The sequence below is a fragment of the Vulpes vulpes genome, chromosome 2 (genome assembly GCF_048418805.1).
Source record: "Vulpes vulpes isolate BD-2025 chromosome 2, VulVul3, whole genome shotgun sequence".
In the NCBI taxonomy this organism is placed as follows: domain Eukaryota; kingdom Metazoa; phylum Chordata; class Mammalia; order Carnivora; family Canidae; genus Vulpes; species Vulpes vulpes.
In genome coordinates this window covers 135,395,419-135,418,616 of record NC_132781.1, presented here as the reverse complement: position 1 = coordinate 135,418,616, position 23,198 = coordinate 135,395,419, and the positions used below count along the sequence as shown (strand labels likewise).

The following is a 23,198-nucleotide window of genomic DNA, read 5'->3' as shown; positions in this document are numbered from 1 at the left end:
CATTGAGAAACATGTAAACTCTAAAAGGACTCAGAATATGATTATTATTTTTATTTAAGTAATCTCTACACCCAAGATGAGTCTCAAACTCACAACCCTGAGATCAAGAGTCACATGCTCCACTGACTAAGCCAGGCAGGCGCCCCAAGAACTTAACATATAAGTGTATCTCAAACTTTTCCTTTTAATACTCTTCTACTCTAAAATACATCTCTCAAATCAAAAATTGAAAGGGGCAGGATTTTATTTTGCTACTTCTAATTTTCGTATCACAAATAAATTTCCCTGAACTATGAACTGTTTTAGAAACAAACACTAAGGGAATAAATTAAAATTACAGAAATGATAGGAGGCTAAGCAAATCTGAATCATGAAAAGAGAAGACAGTAAAAGAGATCAAGGCATGAGTATATCCACGATTAGAACAGTTCTGAGCAGGAGTCACCAAACTTTTTCTATAAATGGTTGGATAATAAGTATGTTAAGCTTTGTGAACCAAGAGACAAAAATCACGAATACTATAGTAGGTACTTATGAGAGAAATCAAATTTCCATAAGATTTCTGACAAATTTAAAATATACTAATAATTGAGTACCATTTTCTGTTATATAGTAAGTGAGAAGACTGAAGTTCTTACTGATGGAGTAATGGTACCGACTATCATCAAAATGATGTATATACTCACTATAGAAACTATTCTTAGCTTGTGGGCCACACAAAAACAGGTATCAGGCCAGATGTGGCCCATGGGCCACAGTGTGTCAATCACTTTTATTGGAACAAAAAGTGTTATGACAGAAGATATTTATCTGACTATTCCGTGGAAGGGCCTTCAACAGCATCCCACATTTATAGAGTTTAGTTCATTACTCAAATAAAAACTGCACATATGCTTTTGCCTAGTTTTATTCATTGTTAGAATCATGCTTGGTTATTTTAAAGTTAGTTAAAATGAAAGGAAAATAACATTCTGAAGGCTCCATATGACAGCAACAAAAGCAGGTAGACAAAACACTAATAACACATTAATATAATAAAAATATCAAAGATTAAATATGTCCTCCGGACACTCTGGTTCCATCATCAGGGAAAAAATAATTTTATTTGAAGATCTTCCTTCAGAATGATATCTGTATTGGATTTCTAATAGTTACCAGTTCTTATTATTTTTCTGAAATAAAAGCAGCAAAAAAATGAGAATAAGAACCAAATCCAAAAAAAAAAAAAAAGAAAAGAACCAAATCTCCCAATTTGCCTTTTTACCCCATACGACAGGGACCAAAAGCTATTAAATCTGGGCTCACTTAAGAATGGTTTTAAAATTTTTAAATGTTGAGGCCAAAACCCAAAACATAAAAAGCTAGTTCATGACACATGAAAATTACATGCAATCTAAATTTCTCTGTCCATAAATAAAATTGTATTAGTACACACTTATGTTCATCTGTTTACATATCATCTGACTGTTTTTCCACTAAACAGCATCAAGTAGCTTCAACAAAAACCTATGGTGTATGAAGCCTTTAATATTTATTAAATGGGGGCCCCTGGGTGGCTCAGTGGGTTAAGTGTCTGCCTTGGGCCCAGGTCATGATCCCAGAGTCCTTGGTTCAAGCCCCATGTCAGGCTCCCTGCTCAGCAGAGAGTCTGCTTCTCCATCTCCCTTTGCCCCTCTCCTTACTCATGCTCTGTCTGTCTCTGTTAAAATAAAATAAAAAATAAAATAAAAAATAAAATAAAGATAAAATAAAATTAAATTAATAAAATAAAATAAAAAAATAAAATAAAAACCAAATTAGTTTATTAAAAAATATTTATTAAATGGTCCTTCACTTAAATAATTTGCTACCCCATGCAACAGGACATTAAAGTCTCTTCTCTACACTAAGAATTCACTCTTCTCTTTCCTCACAAATATTTTAACATTCTATTTTAGCATTCTATCATCCCATGTAAAAAAATAACTATTTGAATATATTAATTATGTAGCTAACTGAAATACTGTTAGAAATCACCTTTAGAGATGAAGTGGAAAATTGAAACATGAGTCTCAGTGACTATAGCAAACAAAGGAAAAAAACACCTATTGATGTTTCCAAACACTTGTTAAATTTCCTACAATGGACAAACGAGAGCATATGCCAGTGTTGGTATATCTATTTTGAACTTCTTAATTTCTTTTTCTACGCTCAATGAGGAGCTTGAATTCAAGATCCTGAGATCAAGAGTCACAGGCTGTACTGAATGAGCCAGCCAGGTGCCCCTGAACTTGTCTAATGCACATACAGAGTACTTGCATAAAACAATATTTCAACATTGACTATCTAAAATGAAGTATACTATATTTTGTTATGGATACATATTTCCAAGTTATAATGCTAAATATGGAAATTGGGGATTTATTTCAATATATGGAAAAAAATCATGCTTATAAATCTATTCTCTAAGCATTAGTTATAGATCCCCAATGAAGGAAGGTACTCATACCTGACTTCTCACAGTATTAACTTATAATTCAATTCAAAAGCTAAATAGTTTTGTTTCACCCAAACAAATCTCATTATATATTCCCATGAAATAACTTATCAAGTCTTTTATTCCTTTTTGCAAAGAATAAGAAATAATTAGCACAGATAAATGAGTTCTTTATCACCAGTAATGGAACAGAAGTTAAATGATTTTAATTTTTAATCTATTTAAGAATTACAAAACTGGTTGCTGAACCTGCCAAAACAATAACAACATCCAATTTGATTATGCCATTGTGTTGATAAGCACTTTATATCCAGTGCTTTTCATCTGTACAAAACCCCTACAAAACATATACTATTATCATTATTCCAAGATGAAGGAAACCGAAGTCCAAGAATTTATTTAACTTGCTTGTGGTATATTTTATAAATTAAAATTAATGATTAATTTAGATTTTCTTCAGTGTTTTTATGTATTAAGAGTTAATTTATAAATAACTTAGGGCCATAATGATTTTCACTGGTTTCAGAAAAATATACACATAAAAATTATATCTTTAGGTGTAACATAAAATATACATTACACATAGACACATAACAACATGTACTAAAAGCAATTTTGCTCCTTAATCTAAAAGGCTTTATCGGGATCCCTGGGTGGCGCAGCGGTTTGGCACCTGCCTTTGGCCCAGGGCGCAATCCTGGAGACCCAGGATCGAATCCCACGTCGGGCTCCCGGTGCATGGAGCCTGCTTCTTCCTCTGCCTGTGTCTCTACCCCCCCGCCCTCTCTCTCTCTCTCTCTGTGACTATCATAAATAAATAAAAATTAAAAAAAAAATAAAAAAAAATAAAAGGCTTTATCATACCAAAACTGTTGAAAAATAGTAAAGTATACATATTCCCCTTTCTAGGTAAAACATAAGAACCCTTTAGTCAGAATTCTACGTATTATATCTTTATCTGGTATATGGATCCAAGCATAGTGTTTAGTCTACAACAAAAGAACAAAATAATTCCTGGTTCTATAGTTGTAATTACATAACCCTTGACATGCATTCCTAACATTTAGCAGAAGAACAGAGAGAGATCTATAATAGATGAAGTTGAATTAAACAATTTCAAGGAATCACTTACGGAAGCATTTGGTCTATATGTATCTCTAACTTCAACTATCTACAACCCTGACATACTGACTTATTTTCTCATTTTCAGAAATTTATTTCCAAATTCCCTTCAAACTGGTAAAAGTTTATGAGACTTAAAATTCACTTCACACCTTTGCTGTGATTTGTTAGTATTTGAATTTTTAAAAGAAAAGAGATTCTTAAATTCCTACCATCCTCAGTCCTTGGCTGCTGAGGGAACATGTAGTTAGTGAGCACCATTTTCTGGGTCTCTGAATCAGTCTCTTTTTGAAGAGGTATCAGGGGTTTAGACTACGGAAAGAAAAATAAATGTTTAATTTTCAATAATTCTAAAGCAAATATATATCCAGTAATTCTTCTGAATAAGTACACACCATTTTTTCTATAAAGTATCAATATGAGTATATTACAAAAGCTTATATATACATTAAAAACTTTTAAGCAGTGATTTGAAACCTTATAAAAATCTAAAAAATAACATATTAATTTTTTTTAACATATTAATTTTTAATATAAAACAAAACTCATACTGTATTGCAATTATCACTAGTTATCAATACAATTTAAAAACACCTCATATACTAAGTATACCCACAGTCCAATAATTACTTATCACAGTGATTTAATAAAGCTATAAAACAAGCCTTTCCATTTTATGTTATTGTGCCCTTTGGAAAGAGGCTTTTATAGAAATGGTTTAGAAGGTTTAGTATAGTTATCTGCAGGTTAATTCTAGCGGAAAAAAGAGCACTTAAACATTAAGTTATAACCTGCTTCTCTCCTCTGCCAACTGTCTCCTTTAATGAATGGTACCACAAGTTACTGACTCAGTGGTATATTATAAACCTGTTATTTTGACATCATTTTTTCCTAAGCCTTCTTTCCTAACTGGTTATAAAGTGTTTCCAATTTATTATTAATATAACTATTAATAGCCAGCCTATTAATCTAAAATTTTACCAATCCAAGTCTTGGTCAACTCCAAAGAGGCAAGCAACTACCCAATCTCTTCCTCACCCGCCACCCTATCAATCAAATCTTTATCCTTACTCTTGTGAAAACTTTGCAGCCAGCGAATTCCATCCGACGGTCTTATATCCCCATTCAAACACTTCTTCCATGCCCCTCAATTTGTTCCATGGTAAGCAAACTGCCCTGCATCTCAAAACATCTTTATTGAAAACTTTCCTTGACCTCCCTAGATACTTTCCTTGATCTCCTCAGATAAAAAAAATGGTAGATCTATTCCTTCCCCAAACAAAGACAGTGCTCCTCTTTAGTCTTCTCAAATACAGGGGTGCTTATTCTCCCACAGCTCACAGACGCTGTGTCAGGAGGTGGATTCTGAGCTTACAAATGCTGTGAGATCATCACTGTTATCAAGTATAAATACTGTTTTTTTTAGGAATATAAACTGCGCCTCTACCATCCTGAACTCTGCCTCTGCCATTGTATCTCCTTTCCTAGTATCCACTGACCTCTCCGTAGACTCCATCTATTCTTGACTCTTTTATGACAAATCTTTCCAAAGTCATGGGTAATTTAATAGATACAAAACATAAATGACATGGTCATTCTCAACCCACTGATGTCTAGCAGGTGAGGAGTACATGGGAAAGGGGAAAGAAGTCTACTTAGATGGACATGTCAAAATTATTTGGAGGCTTTTAAAAACAAATCACTCCCTGAAATGGTTCTAAAATTGTGGTAATAACTGTACAATTCTATAAACATATTAAAAAGCATTCAATTGTACATTTTTAAATGGGTGAATTGTATGGTTTGTGAATATATTTCAATAAAGATGTTATAAGAAAACTAATCATCTGTTATTTATGGGGTAACAAAGGCAGAAACATAGATTGAGGCCTCTCCATTCCCTAAAACATCTAACTCCAGTAATCTCTATTTCTATTTCTTTTTAAAAACTTATTATTATTATTAGTTTTTTTTTTAGTAATCTCTACACCCAACACGGGGCTTGAACTCACAACTCTGAAATCAAAAGTCCCATGCTCTTCCAACTGAGCCAGCCAGGCGCTTCTCTATTCCTATTTCAGATATTCAATGCATTCCCTTGCCATAATTCCCACAATATAACCAGTAAATATTCATCCTCTGAAAACTAAAATCACTCATTCAACAAATATTTACTTATATTTGCCTTTTAGATGCCAAAGTCCTATAATAGGCACCAGGTATACATTGGCTACTGGTTTGGGAGAGTTTACAATACATGAGAGGAAAGACAGGGACAACAAAATGAGACATTATAGAGGTGTCTGGGTGGCTCAGTGGGTTAAGCATCTGCTTTCAGCTCAGGTCATAATCCCAGGATCCAGGGATTGAGCCTTGCGTCAAACTCTGCTTAGCAGGGAGTCTGCTTCTCCCTCTCCCTCTGTGTGTGCATCCTCTCTCTCTCTCACTCTCAAGTAAATAAATAAAATCTTTTAAAAAAACAAAATGAGACAGTACAAACATAATTTAAGTACAGGTTAGAGTATAGGGAGCTAAGAGAAAATATAAGAGGTGTTCACTTATCACAGTCTTGAGTGATTAGGAAAGCATTCCTGAAAGAACGCCTTCCTACATGATGAGTAGGCATTAACCAGGTAAGAAGGGGGAGAGAGAATGATCCAACAGTGCAGAACTCATTTGGGGATATGAAAATGAAGGTGTAAGGGATAAAGATGAAGATAGACGATGAGCAAGGTCTTGAAGGATAGGATATGGAGAAAGGAGAAGTCATGAAAAGGCTTTTTTTTTTTTGAAAAGGCTTTAAATAGATTAGTGCTGGAACAGATAAAAGTATTGTTTATAGTGTGGTTCAGAATGAAATCAGAGTGATGAGAGATTGGAGGTGGTGGCAACAATGGAGGCAGAGACCTGTTAGAAATCTCAATAGTCCAAATCAACATTGTTCAACAGAAATATAATAGTGAGACTAAAATGAGAACCATAGATTATATATAAATTTTTAGCAGCTGCATGTTTTGAAAGGCAAAAATAAGTTAAATTTTGATAATGTATCAAATTTAACATATCCTATAAATTTAAAATATAATTTTGATGTATGATCAATAAAAATTGCTAATATGATATTTTGCTGTCTTTGTTTTTACTAAATATATAAAATACAGAGTATATTTTACACTTAGAGTACATCTTAAATTGGATTACACACATGACACTAGCGCCTACTGTTCTGGACAGTGCAGGTCTAAGTAAAAGATGATACACTATACGATGAACAGTTAAGAGTTATACACCCAAGCCTCTGTCTCTACCAAGTACTTTTTACTGATCTAGGGAGCCCAGGAAAAGAAAAAGATTTGGAGCAGAGGATGGAATGCTCACTTTTGGGCTAGATGAATTTGAGACATCTAGGTAGCAACGTTAAGTAGACAATAAGGGTGCAGTTTGGGAAAGAAAACTGAGCTAAGGGAAACTCTTAGGAATAATGGGCATATAGAGAACAATTGCATCTTTTACATTAGAAAGTGTAGGAAAAGAAACTAAAGAAGAACCTAGAGTACTACAGGGGAACCAACATATAAAAGATTGGTAGAAGAAAAATTCCTAAAAAGGGAAACCGAGGAGTGGTCAATCACAAGGACAACCAGTAGAGACTGCTAAGATAGACACCACACAGGGCTCTCTCTCCACTGTTCCAACTATACTTGCCAGTCAGTCTCACCAAGACTGACACTCCCTTGAACTTTCCACCTTATTGCCATTGTTTTTCCTGGTCTCTGCTTCTCTTTTTGTACCTCACGGATTTCATTATAACCACCTTCCTGCCAATTACCAAGACCTCCTTGCACTTTCTTTTACACCCGGTGTGGCAAAGCTATAATCCACAGTCATACCAACTGTGCACTTTCTTTGTATCACACAATTGAGCAAATTAGTATAACTATGAGTTTGTGGTAACCAACTTCAACAGGGCTCTCAATGTTGCCTGAAAACCTTTCCATGTTTCCTAAATTCTATTCTGAAGATAGTGTTTTCTGAAAAGATTAAAAAGAAAAAACAAAACAGGATTTAAGAACTGCTTGGAAACAGCTACATTCTAAGAGTTTCAACATAAACATTATTAGCTCTCCCTTTCACAAACATCAGACCAAATTGCCTTCAAAAGGAAAAGAATCCCTGCCAGTTTTAATTTCCATCAGTTATACACCAGTTACCCAACCCCATCTTGTATTAATCTCATTGTCCACACAGCCTCCTCACAACAACCTATAGAAATGCTCTCTAATATTAAAGGATTCCCTCTTACATTGCCTCTAGCTACCAATTTTTGTTCCATTTCTCTTCTTTTTCATCCAACCTTCTTAAAAGCTTAATCAACAACTGTATGGCTTCATTCTCTCATTTATTCATTCCTTAAATTGCATCAACTGGGTTTTTGATGTACACCTCTAAAATTACGTTAGTTATAGACAAAGTAAGTTGGCAAGTTAAGTATAACTTGTCAAAATATAATGCATATTTTCCAGACTTCATTTGAATTGACCCCTCAAACAGCATTTATACCATTACAACTTCGTAACTTCTTCCATTAAGCCAGTTGCCTCATCATTAACTTGAATCTACTATCATATGGCCACTCTTTCTAAGCCTATAGATCCAGCTGCCACTTAAATGTAAGTAATAAATGTATATATGTATGTATATTAGTATTCCTCATGATTCATCCATCCCTAACAATTAAATAAATAAATTCAGAGATCCTTTTGAGAAAATAATAAAAGCTATGAAACCACTCCCTAAAAAAGGCGATTAAAATGATGAGCTGAACTCCTATTATCTCTTCTTGGGACAAAAATCTTTTAAAAATGTTTATAATAAACAAAAGGAACAGATCTATAACTGTCCTGGAAAAAGGAAACTGCCTTCAGGAGCACTTATAGAAATCCCAGGAGATTTGAAATTTAAAGAATGGAGAAACCAAGAGCATAGAAACCAGAATCTAGGACAAAGCTGGGGAGGATCGTGGCCACTAAAATTGTTCTCTAGGTGCCTCTACCCAGATATATCAAAGGTACTTCAAACTTAACATACCTAACTGGAACTACTATCTTCCCATAAACCTTTTTTTCTGTTGTGGTTCCTCATCTTGGTTATTGTATCAATACATCAATACCCAGCGAGCCCTCCAGTCACATCTCTGAGGCTCACCTTCGTTTTTACTTCCTTTCTTCTCACACACATGAATTCTTCACATATTCTAGTGATGTGACCTTTTTAAAGATTTTTATTTATTTATTCATGAGAGACACAGAGAAAGAGAGAGAGAGGCAGAGACACAGGCAGAGGGAGAAGCAGGCTCCATGCAAGGAGCCCGATGTGGGACTCAATCCCGGGTCTCCAGGATCAGGCCCTGGGCTGAAGGCAGCACTAAACCGCTGGGCCACAGCGGCTGCCCACGATGTGACCTTTTAAGTTATATCTTAAATATACTAGCTCTTCTCTGGCCCTGTTACCATTATTTTACTTCAAGGTAACATTTTCTATGGCCTTGAGTATGGCAATGCCCTACTCTCTAGTCTAGTTTAGTCTCTCCTGCCTTCACACCAAGCACCACTACCCGCTGCTAAATCCATCTTCCACAATGCTGCCCAAAAAGCTTTCCAAAGTAACAATCTTATCCGACTATTTGCTTGTTCATACGTCATACTGGTTCATCATCAACTATAGTAGGATTGACATGTATTACAGGATCACTTCTTTCTCTTAAACTGATGGCATATATGAATAATTGATTATGATTATAATGACCAAAAGCCAATTTGCCTGGGATATTTGCATTTTACACATGCTGATGTGACATAGTTATCATAAAGCCCCTTTCACTATCAAAAGGGTCTTAGTATGGACAATAAATTACAAGTTACCCTAATCACAGCAATCTCCCACTGAGGCTGGGTATGACTTCTGAATCCTTATAACAATTATTCAGAAGCCAGTCATAAGTTAAAAGAGTTAATTAACTTGCCATGCAAGTTAATTAGAAAAGAAACTGTTCACCAGTCTTGAAATATAATGCAAGTTTCTCTGCATGGCATACAAGATTCTCCATGACCTGAGAGCTGTCTACCTCTCTGGCCTCATTTCCTACTCTTCCACTTAAAGGTTATGTTCTAGTCACAACGAACCACTTCTGCAGTTACAGAGTACCCTAGACTTCTTCACCAAAGAGTACTTAGGTTTATGATATTCCTTCTAATTAGTATTTTCTTCCCCCATCTTTGTTTAAATCCTTTTATTCTTCTAAGAAGTGGTTAGTCATTTGCAGGCATCTCCTCCACGGGAAACCTGCATTTACATCCCCAAATTTTGCTTCTCTTCTTTCATCCTGAAGCCTAATCCTACTAAACCTTTTATCACATTGCATTACAATGACCTTCTTAATATCCTTACTTGGCCCATCTTAGTCTGCCTGGCACAAAGCAGTTATTCAATAAATATTTCTTGAATGAAAATGACCAAACGAATAAGGAAATGAATCAACTGTTCTGTTTAAGACTTCAGAAACTCATGAAAAATTATGTGACTCCATGTACTGCATACAGGTACATTCCCTAAATGGTCAGTGAAATATCCAAGAGCAATTTATTTTGTTGTGGGGTTGTTTTTTTTTTAAGAGCAATTTATTTTGATAATTCTACTCAAATTACTTTCACATACCTTCTCCCCTATATGTTGTTCTTTCTTAGCAAAATGACTGCTTCATACTGTGAGGGAGGTTTTATAGCTACACAAGATGGTTCATTATTTACCTGTTTATTACTTGTCAAACTGAGAAAAAACACAAAACCCTCTATCACCACAATTTTTTTTTAAAAGATTTTATTTATTTATTCATGACAGACACACACACACACAGAGGCAGAGACACAGGCAGAGGGAGAAGCAGGCTCCATGCAGGGAGCCCGACGTGGGACCCGATCCTGGGTCTCCAGGATCAGGCCCTGGGCTGAAGGCAGCACTAAACCGCTGAGCCATCTGGGCTGCCCCATCACTACAATTTTTAAAAAATTTGAGAGTGCGTGCACGTGTGTGTGTGTGTGTGTGTGTGTGTGAGAGAGAGAGATAGAGAGAGAGGGAGAGGATAAGCAGGGGGAGGGGCAGAGGGAGAAGGAGAAGCAGACTCTCCACTGAGCAAGGAGCCCAAAGCAGGGCTCAAGCCATGCTTAACCAACTGATCCATCCAGGTACCCCTACAGGTTGTTTTTTTTTTTTTTTTTAAGATTTATTTATTTATTTCAGAGAGACAGAGCAAGCATGAGCAGGGAAAGGGGCAGTGGGAGAAGGAGAGAAAGAATCTTGGGTAGACTCCCCAGAGTGCAGAGACCCACCCGTGCAGATCTCACATCCTTGAGGCCAGAGCTGGATGCTCAACCAACTGAGCAACCCAGGTGCCCCTACTACAGTTTTTTGTTTTGTTTTGTTTTTATTAAGTAATTAACAGATGTGGGACAAAGAAAAGAAAATGAGAGAACATTGTAAATATGAAGAAACTTTTAGATACTAGATAATTTCACTAAAATGAGTCATCTGGCATAATATGCTGGTATTGATTTACTCCAATAGTGCTATTATACTAAAAGTCTGAGTTCTCAAGACCAGGAGCTATGTCTCACAACTATAATAAGTAACTGGCATAAGCCAGGGCCTAGCAATGTTTTGTGAATCCAAATGCAAAATTTCAAACATTCCACATGTAAATATTTAAATTAAGAGATTAGAAAATTAAGAGTTCCATATATACATGAACTGACACATTTAATGATGATGCAGTAATCACTGTGTTCAAGCTCTCACAAAAGCAAAGGTAACATCATTTTAGTATTCCCTTCCTTAGCTTATAGAACAAGGAAATACTACAATCTGATTCTTAAGTGTAGACTGACAACAACCTAAGCCTTTTAGAATATTAATAAGAATTAGGTAAGAAAATTGGTCTTGGTTAAGAAGCTTGGAGAATCCTGAAATATAGACAAGTGGGTTTCTTTATGATAGTAACATAAAAAGGTTGTTAATATAATCTAAAAGAAGGATAAAATACAGTCTCCCAAGCAAATTTAACTATAGAATTTAAGAATATCTTATGAGGGGCGCCTGGGTGGCTCAGTCAGTTAAGCAACTGCCTTCTGCTCAGGCCATGAAGCTGGGGGTTCCTGGGGTCGAGCCCCACATCAGGCTTCCTGCTCAGTGAGGAACCTGCTTCTCCCTTTCCCTCTGCCTGCCACTTCCCCTGCTTGTGCTCTCTCACTCTGTCAAATAAATAAATAAAATCTTAAAAAAAAAAAAAAAGAATATCTTATGAGACTAGTGTATCCAAACCTTAGGAAAATGCAGCTTTAGATAACTTATTATAAGGTATTGCTCAAAGTCAAATACTAAGCATTAACTTATTAAAAGGATCAGCAAACTGTATACTCTACTATGTTAAAAAAAAAAATTTACCAGTAAGATATACCTGAGAATAGATATGGAGGAAAGATTTCCTCATACTTACAGAGAGTAAGTTAACTCTTATTTTGTTTAGGACCTACAATCTATTACTTTGATGACATTATACAGGAGATTTCTTATCAATTAAAGTAGAAGTTTACAACAATCTACACTGTGAATCCTAAAACTAAGAATGAGATACTCAAATAAAACTCAAAATATATTTTGCCAATGTCTTTCACAGGGGAATTAGAGCTACTATATGCAAGGATAAATTACTAACATTTATTTCTAAGACTAAGGCAAATACAGAGACTTCCCCGCTAACTGTCCAAATGGAAACTTAGCTAGAGTACTAAGACAGATTCACTGTCCTGACCTTCCTGCCTCCCATGCACTATAATACACTTAAATCAGTATTTCATATCCACTATTCCACAAAAACTATGTACTCTTCCCAAGGTCAGTAACTACTTCTATCTTGACAAACCTAATGGCCAATTAGAGGTTCTCACCTACCCGATCCATCAGCAACTATGGCTCAGATGATCTTTCCTGAAGTACTTCCTTCAGATGACTCTCTAGATAACATCCTCTCCTGGCTACCTGGTTCTTCTCATTTTCCTTTTGGGGCCACTCTCTTCCCTGAGCTTAATCTTTGACCTTTTTTATAGTTCTCTGTTCTTTCTCCCTAGTAATTTTATGCACTTCCATGGTGTTAAATCCTCCCTTTGTACAATGCTGACTTCCAAATTTTATCTCTAGCCAATGCCTGATAGTCAATTACTGACCTGACAGTCCTACATTCCTTCTCACCATCCCCATTATTATCACAATAGTTGAAGCTCCACAATACCTCCTTCTCAACTATTGCAGTAGCTTCCTTACTGAACCTTCTCCTTCCAAAACAGAATATTCCACTCCTAATCTTAGCACCCAACCATGGTCCATTCCTCACACAAGCGCCAAATGATCCTTTTAAAAAAAAATTACATTTTGCCATTCCCTGGCAGGAAATACTTCAACAGATTTCATCTAACTCAAAATAAAACCCCAATTGGTTAGTATGGCCTACAAGGTCCTATGTGATCTAGTAGTTCACAATGTTCCTCTCTGATCTAATCTTACTCAATTCTTTTCCTTGCTCACTATTTTCCAGCCATTAGGGTTTTAATGTATTCCTCAGTTACACCAAGCTCATTCCAATATTAGGACCTTTCTCTAAATATTATTTAAAGGCACCTCCTCTCCCAACTCACTGTCCTAGTCTATGCATGGCTCACTCCTAATTTTATGGGAGCATCTGCTCTACTGGTTCCCTTCCTTAGAGAGAGAGAGACTTCCTAAATCATCCTATTTAAAATAGGATGTTTACTCTTTCCCTGCTATTCCTCTAATGCCTATCAGGTTCTGTTTTGCTTTGTAGCTCTGACACATTATTACACAATCACTTTTCTCTCTCTCTCTCTTGAAAATGTAAGCTCCGTGAGAATATAAGAAGATTCTATTTGCTTCACCAATATATCTCGTTTCCAATTTTAGTATATGAACTGCCGAAGCGAGCACTATCTCAAGTTTCCAGAGCAGTTCATGATCTACTGTTAAGCCTTCAATAAATATTTATCAATCAAAGAAAAGTCCCAGGAGTAACTCTTAATTCCTTAGAAACATTTCTTTCAGGCGTGTGAAAGTGTGTGATTAGAAGCATAATTTAAATTATTAAATTTCTATAGATAAAATGCCACAGAGGATCACTATAAAAACTTCAAAACGGAGAATACTGAGTCTGATACCTTAATCAATATATCTTTTTACGGATTCAGGAGTAATTAGACAAGTCCGATAGGATTTATGTTTTGAATCTACACAAATTGCACAAAATTTAGCTGTATCTACATATTTTCTAAGATTTTCCTTATATATATTTTAAAATGTATACCAGGGTATATAACAGCTCTTAAATGAGCCTATGTAAATTATTGTGCATAATTCTATAACACAATTGAAATTCCAGAATTTACAAAATCAGAATGCCTACCTGATTATCTGAGAGCCACATAGCAGTCAATTGTTGCAGCTTTGTAAAGCTAAAGGGCAAATTCTTTAATCTGTGGGGGGAAATACAACCAAAATTAAAATAACAAATGTTAAAATGTAAGAGCAAAACCTAATGGTCTTCTAAACAATATTATATATTGAATATGAAAACAGGAGATAAATATTTAACTTAGGAGAGAACCTGATAAAAGTCTTTGACATAAGATATAAGATAAAATATTATTCAGTTTTATAAGAATTCATTTTAAAAATAAAATGCTTCAATTGAATCAATTCAGCTAGAGGAAAAATAATCAAATAGCCTCAAAAAATTATCTGCTAGGAAAAAATGTTAACCACCTTTACTTTAACTCAAAGATAAGAACACCTTAAGCAATGTCTCATAAAATTGCTTTGGACATTTTATTTATATTTAGAAAGAACAAACTACTTCAAGAAGCCTGAGTGAGTGTTAGAAAAACTCCAAGTTCTGAGCCAGCACTTTCATATTCCAAAGGCTATTTGAACAATACAATGAGGGGCAGCCACGGGTGGCTCAGCGGTTGAGTGCGCTTTCAGCCCGGGGCGGGGCCTGATCCTAGAGACCTGGAATCGAGCCCCACATTGGGCTCCCTGCATGGAGTCTACTTCTCCCTCTGCCTGTGTCTCTGCCTCTCTCTCTCTCTCTTTCTCTCTCATGAATAAATAAATCTTTAAAAAAATATACTACAATGAGTAAAAAACAAAATAATATTAACTCCTCAGAATGCCAAATTAGAAGAGCACCCTATTTATTTTTTTTTTTAATTTTTATTTATTTATGTATGATAGTCACAGAGAGAGAGAGAGAGAGAGGCAGAGACACAGGCAGAGGGAGAAGCAGGCTCCATGTACCGGGAGCCCGATGTGGGATTCGATCCCGGGTTTCCAGGATCGCACCCTGGGCCAAAGGCAGGCGCTAAACCGCTGCGCCACCCAGGGATCCCAAGAGCACCCTATTTAAAACAGAATGTCCACTTAGCTTACACCTTCTATCTTGTTATGCTATCTACTCTGCTATGCCTACCTTCCAAGGCAATATGCTAGAACCTAAGGGCTCTAGCTTTAGGGTACAAAGTATGGGCGGAAATGAGGATTTAATTTTTTTAAAAGGTAGTGGTTATTCTTAAACAAAATGGAACAGTCCAAATACCTTAATTAGTCAGAAAATTGGGCTAACAAAGCTCTACTTTACAAGCTAAGTGAGCCATCTTAAATCTGAGTGTTAATTTTCTCCTTGTAAAATAACAATACTGTACTATTGCATAGTGTTGTTTTGATATTTTGTAAGATATTATGAAAGCATAATGTAAAAATGCTCTACATTCTTTTATCATTATTAGTATCTTTACCTCAGGAAAAATTACAGACCATCTGTTCTTAAACATTATGCCAATTTAGCAACTCTAGTGATTTGCTCTGCACTTTGACTGTGTTGCCCAAGCTATGTAAATGGGTGCCTAATTCACATCTCTGCTCAGAAAAATGCAGGGAGCAGATTAAATGAAAAACTGCTTCATGCATCAGTATTATGGTGAAGGTATGACTTAAGGAATAAAAAAGGGTGAGTATAAGGAAAGAACAGCTATCTAGCTAAGGCTTTAAGTTGTTGAGCTAAAGCTGACACAAAATGAACTGTGACAAATAACCCACTATAAAACCACAGAAAATTAGGTCATCTTTCAAATGAAAATTCTATTTAAAAACCAAAAATACATATGAAAAGAATATGAAAAAAAAAAGAGAGAGAATGTTATGCATGCCATTTTCTTTTCTTTTTTTTGCAATGCCAGTCTTCTTTGGAAAATATATTATTGATAATGCATGCCATTTTCTATCAAATAATGAAATTTTAATTTCATTCAATCAATGTCTTCTATAAACCAGAATTCTTACACACCTATTGTCACTTAAATTGATGACTTTTAGTTTTTGCATGTCACCCATTTCCTCTGGAAGTGTCTCAAGTTTATTGGAATGGAGAAATAGCACAGTTATATTTTTCCAGCTTCCAATCTGAAACAGAAACATAAAATTGTGGATCAAAATTGTGGCCTACTGCTTAATAGAAGTAAAATATCATTTCCAAAAGTTATGAAAATATTCTTTCATTTATAAAAGGAATAATTATTTTCTCCTTTCAATGATTAATTTTCATGTATAAAAAGTATTTAGATACCTCTATAGATCAGTATAGCTAATTATTATTCAGAAATAAATAAAAGAGTTACATAATTATTTCTAAAAAACAGATAAAACCACACTAGGTAGTTTTAATAAATAAAATGAAAAAACAATTCAAAGCAAATTGAAAATACAATACCTCTGGGGGTAACTGCTGTAAATAATTATGATCTGCAGCAAATGTTCTTATATTAGTAAGCTGCCCAATAGATGAAGGCAAAGCTTCAATTTCATTGAAGCTACAATCCAGTTCTTCTATTGATACTAACCTAATTAATTAAAATAGAAAACATACATTATTTTTTTTAGTTTCTTATATATAATCCCAAACTTAACACATAAATATTTGAACTTGATTTTACCCAATCTAGAAAAACTCGATTTCCACTAAGCATAACAATAAAGATAAACCTATCTTTATTATAAACATACCCAACCTATGTCCAATTACTGATTTAAATGCTTATGGAATCTCCCTTAGATGCCATTTAAGCACTTACCTGAAAATATGTATGGTTGAATGAAATATATACATAATATATATAAACATAAATACATAAAGCTGAATGACAATAAAGTCTTCTAGTAATTCAGAAAAATCTTACCCTCCTATAGAGTCTGGCAAATACATTAATTGATTTTCATCTATTTTAAGAGTTGTTACATTCTTCAATGAACCTATGAGGGAAGAAGTAAGATATAATTTTCCAGCTTGAACTAGAAACCAGTCAATCAACAGTCTATGCAAACACATATTACATTTGACATGAATCACAGAACTTTCTTAATCAACCTATCTAAAAGAAAAACCAACCTAACCTCTTCACTCTGTATTCCCTTAGCCTTTATTTTCAATTTTTATGATATATCACCTTTTAACAGTAGTGTATATTTATCTATCTTACTTCTATTAAAATGCAAGCTTCATAAAAGTAGGGACTTCTGTCTGCTTTGTTCACGGTGCAGCCCTACTCCTTAAAACAATGCCATGGGACAAGTGAGTGCAAACAAAAAGGAATGGTAGGTATATAAAATTCCTAGGTATAGGGATGCCTGGGTGGCTCAGTGCTTGAGCATCTGCCTTCAGCTCAGGGTGTGATCCCGGGGTCTTGGGATCGAGTCCCTCATGGGGCTCCCTGCATGGAGCCTGCTTCTCCCTCTGCCTGTGTCACTGCCTCTCCTTCTGTGTCTCTCATGAATAAACAAATAAAATCTTTAAAAAAAAATAAACAAATAAAATACAAAGAGTCTAATTTAAAATTAAAGTGTTGAATAAATTGTAGACTTAGCAAAATGTAACCTGAGCTAAAAAAGCTATGTAACTCAATAAATATGTACAAAGGGGTTTTTTTTGTTGTTGTTTTTCATGTTTAAGCCTCATAAAGATGGCAAGATTTATGTTATTGGTTCTTCAATCAAAATAATTCAATTTCCTTGAAGCATCATCAGACTAAAAGTAACTACACAAAGACTCTCATGGGATCTACTAAACTGGTTTGTTTTCTCATCTATGAGTCTAAAATAGAGATTGAAAAAAGTTACTAGATAAGAGCTATGATTAGCAGTTAAAGTTTGGATAAATTAACATCTTTTTAAAGAATTTAAATTTTATTGTAGTGATAAAAATTGCATTTTCTTAAAGAAAAATATAGTAATGTCAACCGAGAAAAGCATGTAGATGATCACATAAGGAAAAAATTCAAATAAGATTTGTGACTGGCAGTACAACAGAACTAGCTCATAACAAAATCTGACATATGAAAGTTTTGAGTGAAATAATGGAAAAATGTAATTTCTGAGATTTTACATTAGTAAATTTTTTAAAAAGATTTTTATTTGTTTATTCATTAAAGACACACAGAGAGAGGCAGAGACACAGGCAGAGGGAGGAGAAGCAGGCTCCATGCAGGGAGCCCAAAGGGGACTCAATCCCAGGACCCCAGAATCACAACCCAAGCTGAAGGCAGACGCTCAACCACTGAGCCACCCAGGTGCCCTACATTAGTAAATTTATTACATGAATCAGAAAGCAATACAAACCAATAGTCTCAGGCAGTTGTTGAAGTGAATTGCTTGATAAGAGGAGGTCTTGAAGGTTTTCACATGCTGAAATTCCTTCTTCAATCATTTCAATATTATTTTTGGAAACATCCAAATATGTGAGCTGTTTCAAACTACCAATAAACTATAAGTAAAAAAAAAAAAAAAGGAAATCTAATGATTCCAATAAATGAATTTGTAGCAAGTGTAGGTAATAAAATCAATACCAAGTTATAATTCATAATTACATGTTTAGATGAGAGAAAAGATTCAATTTTTTATTAAATGCCATCAATAATATATTCAATAATATATTCAATTCAATAATAAGCTAAGAGCTCTTGCTAAGAGACTAGCAGAATGACAATGGACATATACTTTTCTTTGGGAACTCAGCTGTCACCATTGGCCAGGGCAATAGGACCCACAGGGATTCATATGTTCTTTGAGTATAGGAATAAATGTCAGCTGATAAGACAGAAATTACATAGAAAATATCCTACTTTAACAATTCTCTGGACAAAATGAATTAGGATATAAACTCAAATGCAACCACTAGGAAGGACACACTCCAGGTCTAGTGAATTAAAAACAGTCTATTTTACAAAGTTTACTATGGTAATTTTCTGATTTTAATCAAGAATGTATTGACATTAAAATTAAAAATGTTATTTGCTTCTATCCAATAGTACTAACAACTAAATAACCATCCTTTCTTAAAAGGTAATTTGAAAATGTACAATTCATAAAACTGCAAAGAAAAGACTACAATAAGAAAAGCCATTTAAAGTTTGATATACATACCCCTGGAATAAAAGTTAGTCTATTACCATCCATCCAAAATTCTTTCAATCCACTTAGTTGCTCAAGTACTTCAGGCTGTTTGGATAAGAAAGAGGTCGGGGGATTCAGTAATCTACCTGAATATTTTTATCCTTCAAAAGAAGCTCCAGGGAACTTCTAATGGTAACTTCTAGTTTAAAACAGTTAATAAGTAATGGGGGCAGAGGCATGGAGCAGAATCAGGATTCTAGACTTTTCACTATATTATAATTATTACAGTGGTACTACTAAAAGAGAACTCAAAGATAAGCATTCCAGAAGAGTAGGTTGCATAAAACTAATTTAAGCTTTTGATTACATAACAGGTTCAAGTATTTATAAAACTAATACATAAAAGTAAGACCAATTGCTTTCAAGAGTACAATAAAAAGATACTCTCAATCATTATCTGTAAAAAAAGATTTAGTCTTTCCCTGTAAGACCCAGCAATTGCACTACTGGGTATTTACCCCAAAGATAGTGATCTGAAGGGGCACCTGAACCCCAATGTTTATAGCAACAATGTCCACAATAGCCAAAATGTGGAAGGAGCCTAGATGTCCACTGATGGATGGATACATAAGATGTGGTGTGTGTGTATATATATATGTACACACACAATGGAATACTACTCAACCAACAACAAAAAAAGAAATCTTGCCATTTGCAACAATGTGGATGGAACAAGCGAAATAAGTCAATCAGAGAAAGACAATTATCATATGATCTTACTTATATGAGGAATTTAAGAAACAAAAGAGGACCACAGGGGAAGGGAGGGCAAAATAGAACAAGATGAAATCAGAGAGGGAGACAAACCATAAGAGACTCTTAATCATAGGAAATAAACTGAGGGTCACTGGAGAAGAGGGGGCTAGGGGATGGGGTAACTGGGTGATGGACATTGAGGAGGGCATGTTATGTAATGAGCACTAGGTATAATTCGAGACTGATGAATCAATGAACACTACCTCTGAAACTAATAATACACTGTTAATTAATTAAATTTTAATTTAAAATAAATGGTAAAAAAGAATCAATTAAGAGTTAATCAATGTTACCTACTTATTATCAACTATTCTATATGATACTATAATGGTGCTACATATTGTTATGCATTTGTCCAAACCCACAGAATGTACAACACCAGAAGTCAAACCTAATGTAAACAATGGACTTCAGGTAATTGTGATGTGTCAATGTACGTTCAATCAAGTTTAACAAATGTACCACTCTGATGGGGGGTGTTGATGATGGGGCAATTATAGATGTATGGGAAGGGTGTGTACAGGAAATCTCTGTACCTATAGACAGCTAAAATTTGCTATAAACCTAAAACTGCTCTATAGAATCTATTTAAAAAAAAAAAAAAAAGCCGGAGTTGTCTGGGTGTCTCAGTTAAGTTTCTGCCTTCAGCTCAGGTCATGGACTTGGGTCCAGGGCTGGAGCCCTGCATTGGGCTCCCTGCTCAGCAGGGAGTCTGCTTCTCCCCCTCCTTCCTGCTTGTGCTCCCTCTTGCTATCTCTGTCTCTCTCTCAAATAAATGAATAATATCTTTAAAAAAAAAAAGATTTAGTTTTTATGAAAAGGACAAAGATTTTCCCTGATGACTAACAGGGAGGAAAATAAAGAAAAAAACATTTTGGGCAGCCTGGGTGGTTCAGCAGTTTAGTGCCTCCTTCAGTCCAGGGCCTGATCCTGGAGGCCCAAGATCTAGTCCCATGTCAGGATCCCTACGTGGAGCTTGCTTCTCCCTCTACCTCTGTCTCTGCCTCTCTCTCTCTCTCTCTCTCTCTCACACACACATGAATAAATAAATAAAATCTTGAAAAGAAAAAAAAGAAAAGAAAAAAACCATCTTAAGTATCCAGTAATAAGGGAAAGGTAAGTAAACTAAGGCATAATCACATGATATGCACATTTTGTTATTTCAAACTCTCAGCAATTATATAATTATTGTTTTTAATATGGTATTGATAACAAAAAAAAATTAGAGGATTGCAGTGGACCTTGGTATTTTTTTTAATTTATTTTTTATTGGTGTTCATTTTGCCAACATATAGAATAACACCCAGTGCTCATCCCATGAAGTGCCCCCCTCAGTGCCCATCACCCAGTCACCCCCACTCCCCGCCCACCTCCCTTTCTACCACCCCTTGTTCGTTTCCCAGAGTTAGGATGGACCTTGGTATTGAGACAAAATTCAATCTTAGACTTTTGCCCTTGTAGGTTCTTTTTTTTTTTTTTTTTTTTGCCCTTGTAGGTTCTATTGAATGCATCTGTCAAAGGTATTTTTGCCACTACACAAACCTCTGTCCAGTCACTGATACTGTGATGGCACAGAGTACCATCATATTTAATCAACATAATAACACAAGTAATACATAAAAGTCATGTCATTCAGATTTACTGCTAATACATAAATATAAATAAGGATTCTAAGTGTCTTGGATTAAAAGAGAAATATCTCTGTGCTTTACCTGTTATCACTTAAGGGTGAGTTTTTAAAAAATGTATAATGCTGGAGACCGAAATGGTACAAAAACTAATGATTCTGAATGCTACTGATTTACAGGACTAACAATAAGACTTTTCAAATAGTTAATATGGATGTAGATTAATATGTATAAAAATATCAAGAATATAATAGCTTAACAATTTAGGAAGCAAACATGTATTTTTTATAAGGGCTTAGAAACTTCCACAACACACAATAAAACCCACCATAAACCACCCTCAATTAAAATAAAGAATATGAATATTTCAGAAAAAAAATGAGGTATCCAAAACTTCCACTCTTCAGCCGACTTCAGCTGTAGAGTTCACTGTCTATTTGATAAGCAAATGTATAATGAACACCCACAGGGCAATCATGAAGTTGACAATACTGAGAAATTCTTGTTAAGATGATCATTTGACAGCAGACACATGAAAAGATGCTAAACATCACTCATCATCAGGGAAATGCACATCAAAACCACAAGGAGCTATCCCCTCACACCTGTCAGAATGACTAAAATTGACAACACAGGAAAGAACTGCTGGTGAGGATGTGGAGAAAAAGGAACCCTAGTGCACTGTTGGTGGGAGTGCAAACCGGGGCAGTCACAATGGAAAACAGTACAGAGGTTCCTTAAAAAATTAAAAATACAATCCAGCAATTCCGCTACTGAGTATTTATCCAAAAACATGAAAACACTAATTTGAAAAGATATATCCACCCCTGTTTGTGGCATTATTCACAATAGCCAAAATATGGAAGCAGCCCCAGTGTCAACTGAGGCTGATAAAGGCAATGTGACAGGAGTGCCTGGGTGGCTCAGGGGATTAAGCGTCTCCCTTTGGCTCAGGTCATGACCTCAGGGTCCTGGGATTGAGCCCTACATGGAAGGCTCCCTGCTCAGTGGGGGGCCTGTTTCTCCCTCTCCCTCTGTTGCTCCCCCTGCTCGTGCCCCCCTCTCTCTCAAATAAGTAAATAAAATCTTTTAAAAAAAGAAGTATGTGTGTGTGTGTGTGTGTGTGTGTGTGCATATGCGTAATGGAGTATTAAAGGTAAAAAAGAATGAGATCTTGTTATTTGCAACAATGTGAATGGCTCAAGAGAGTATAATGCTAAAACAAGTCTGTCAGAGAAAAAGAAACCACATGATTTCACTCTTATGTGAGATTTAAGAAACAAAACAAATGAACAAAGTAAAAAAGGAGACAAACCAAGAATCAGATTTGTGACTATAGAGAACAAACTGCTGTGGGAGGGGAGGTGGATAGATGGATGGGTGGAATTGGTGAAGATTAAAAGTGCTCTTGACGAGCACTGAGAAATGTACAGACTTGCTGAATCACTGTATTATACACCTGAAACTAATATAACACTGTATGTTAATTATACTAGAAGTGAAAAAAGAGACCAGGGGCACCTAAGTGGCACAGCTGGTTAAGGGATCAGACTCTTGGTTTTGGCTCAGGTAGTGAGTGATCTTAGAGTTGTGGGACC

At 35.3% G+C, this 23,198-nt stretch overlaps 1 protein-coding gene across 21 annotated transcripts in view; it reads right to left on the bottom strand.

Moving 5' to 3' along the window:
- ERBIN (erbb2 interacting protein) overlaps nt 1-23,198 on the bottom strand; it is a 220,639-nt gene that overhangs the window by 29,288 nt on the left and 168,153 nt on the right. For all 21 annotated transcript variants that reach the window (XM_072750030.1, XM_072750035.1, XM_072750031.1 and 18 more), the window contains 7 exons: nt 19,187-19,261; nt 18,383-18,527; nt 16,948-17,020; nt 16,482-16,611; nt 16,059-16,174; nt 14,121-14,190; nt 3,811-3,910 (listed from right to left, as the gene is read on the bottom strand). In XM_072750030.1, the coding sequence (XP_072606131.1) occupies nt 3,811-3,910; nt 14,121-14,190; nt 16,059-16,174; nt 16,482-16,611; nt 16,948-17,020; nt 18,383-18,527; nt 19,187-19,261 (709 nt within the window). The remainder of the gene's footprint in view (nt 1-3,810; nt 3,911-14,120; nt 14,191-16,058; nt 16,175-16,481; nt 16,612-16,947; nt 17,021-18,382; nt 18,528-19,186; nt 19,262-23,198) is intronic.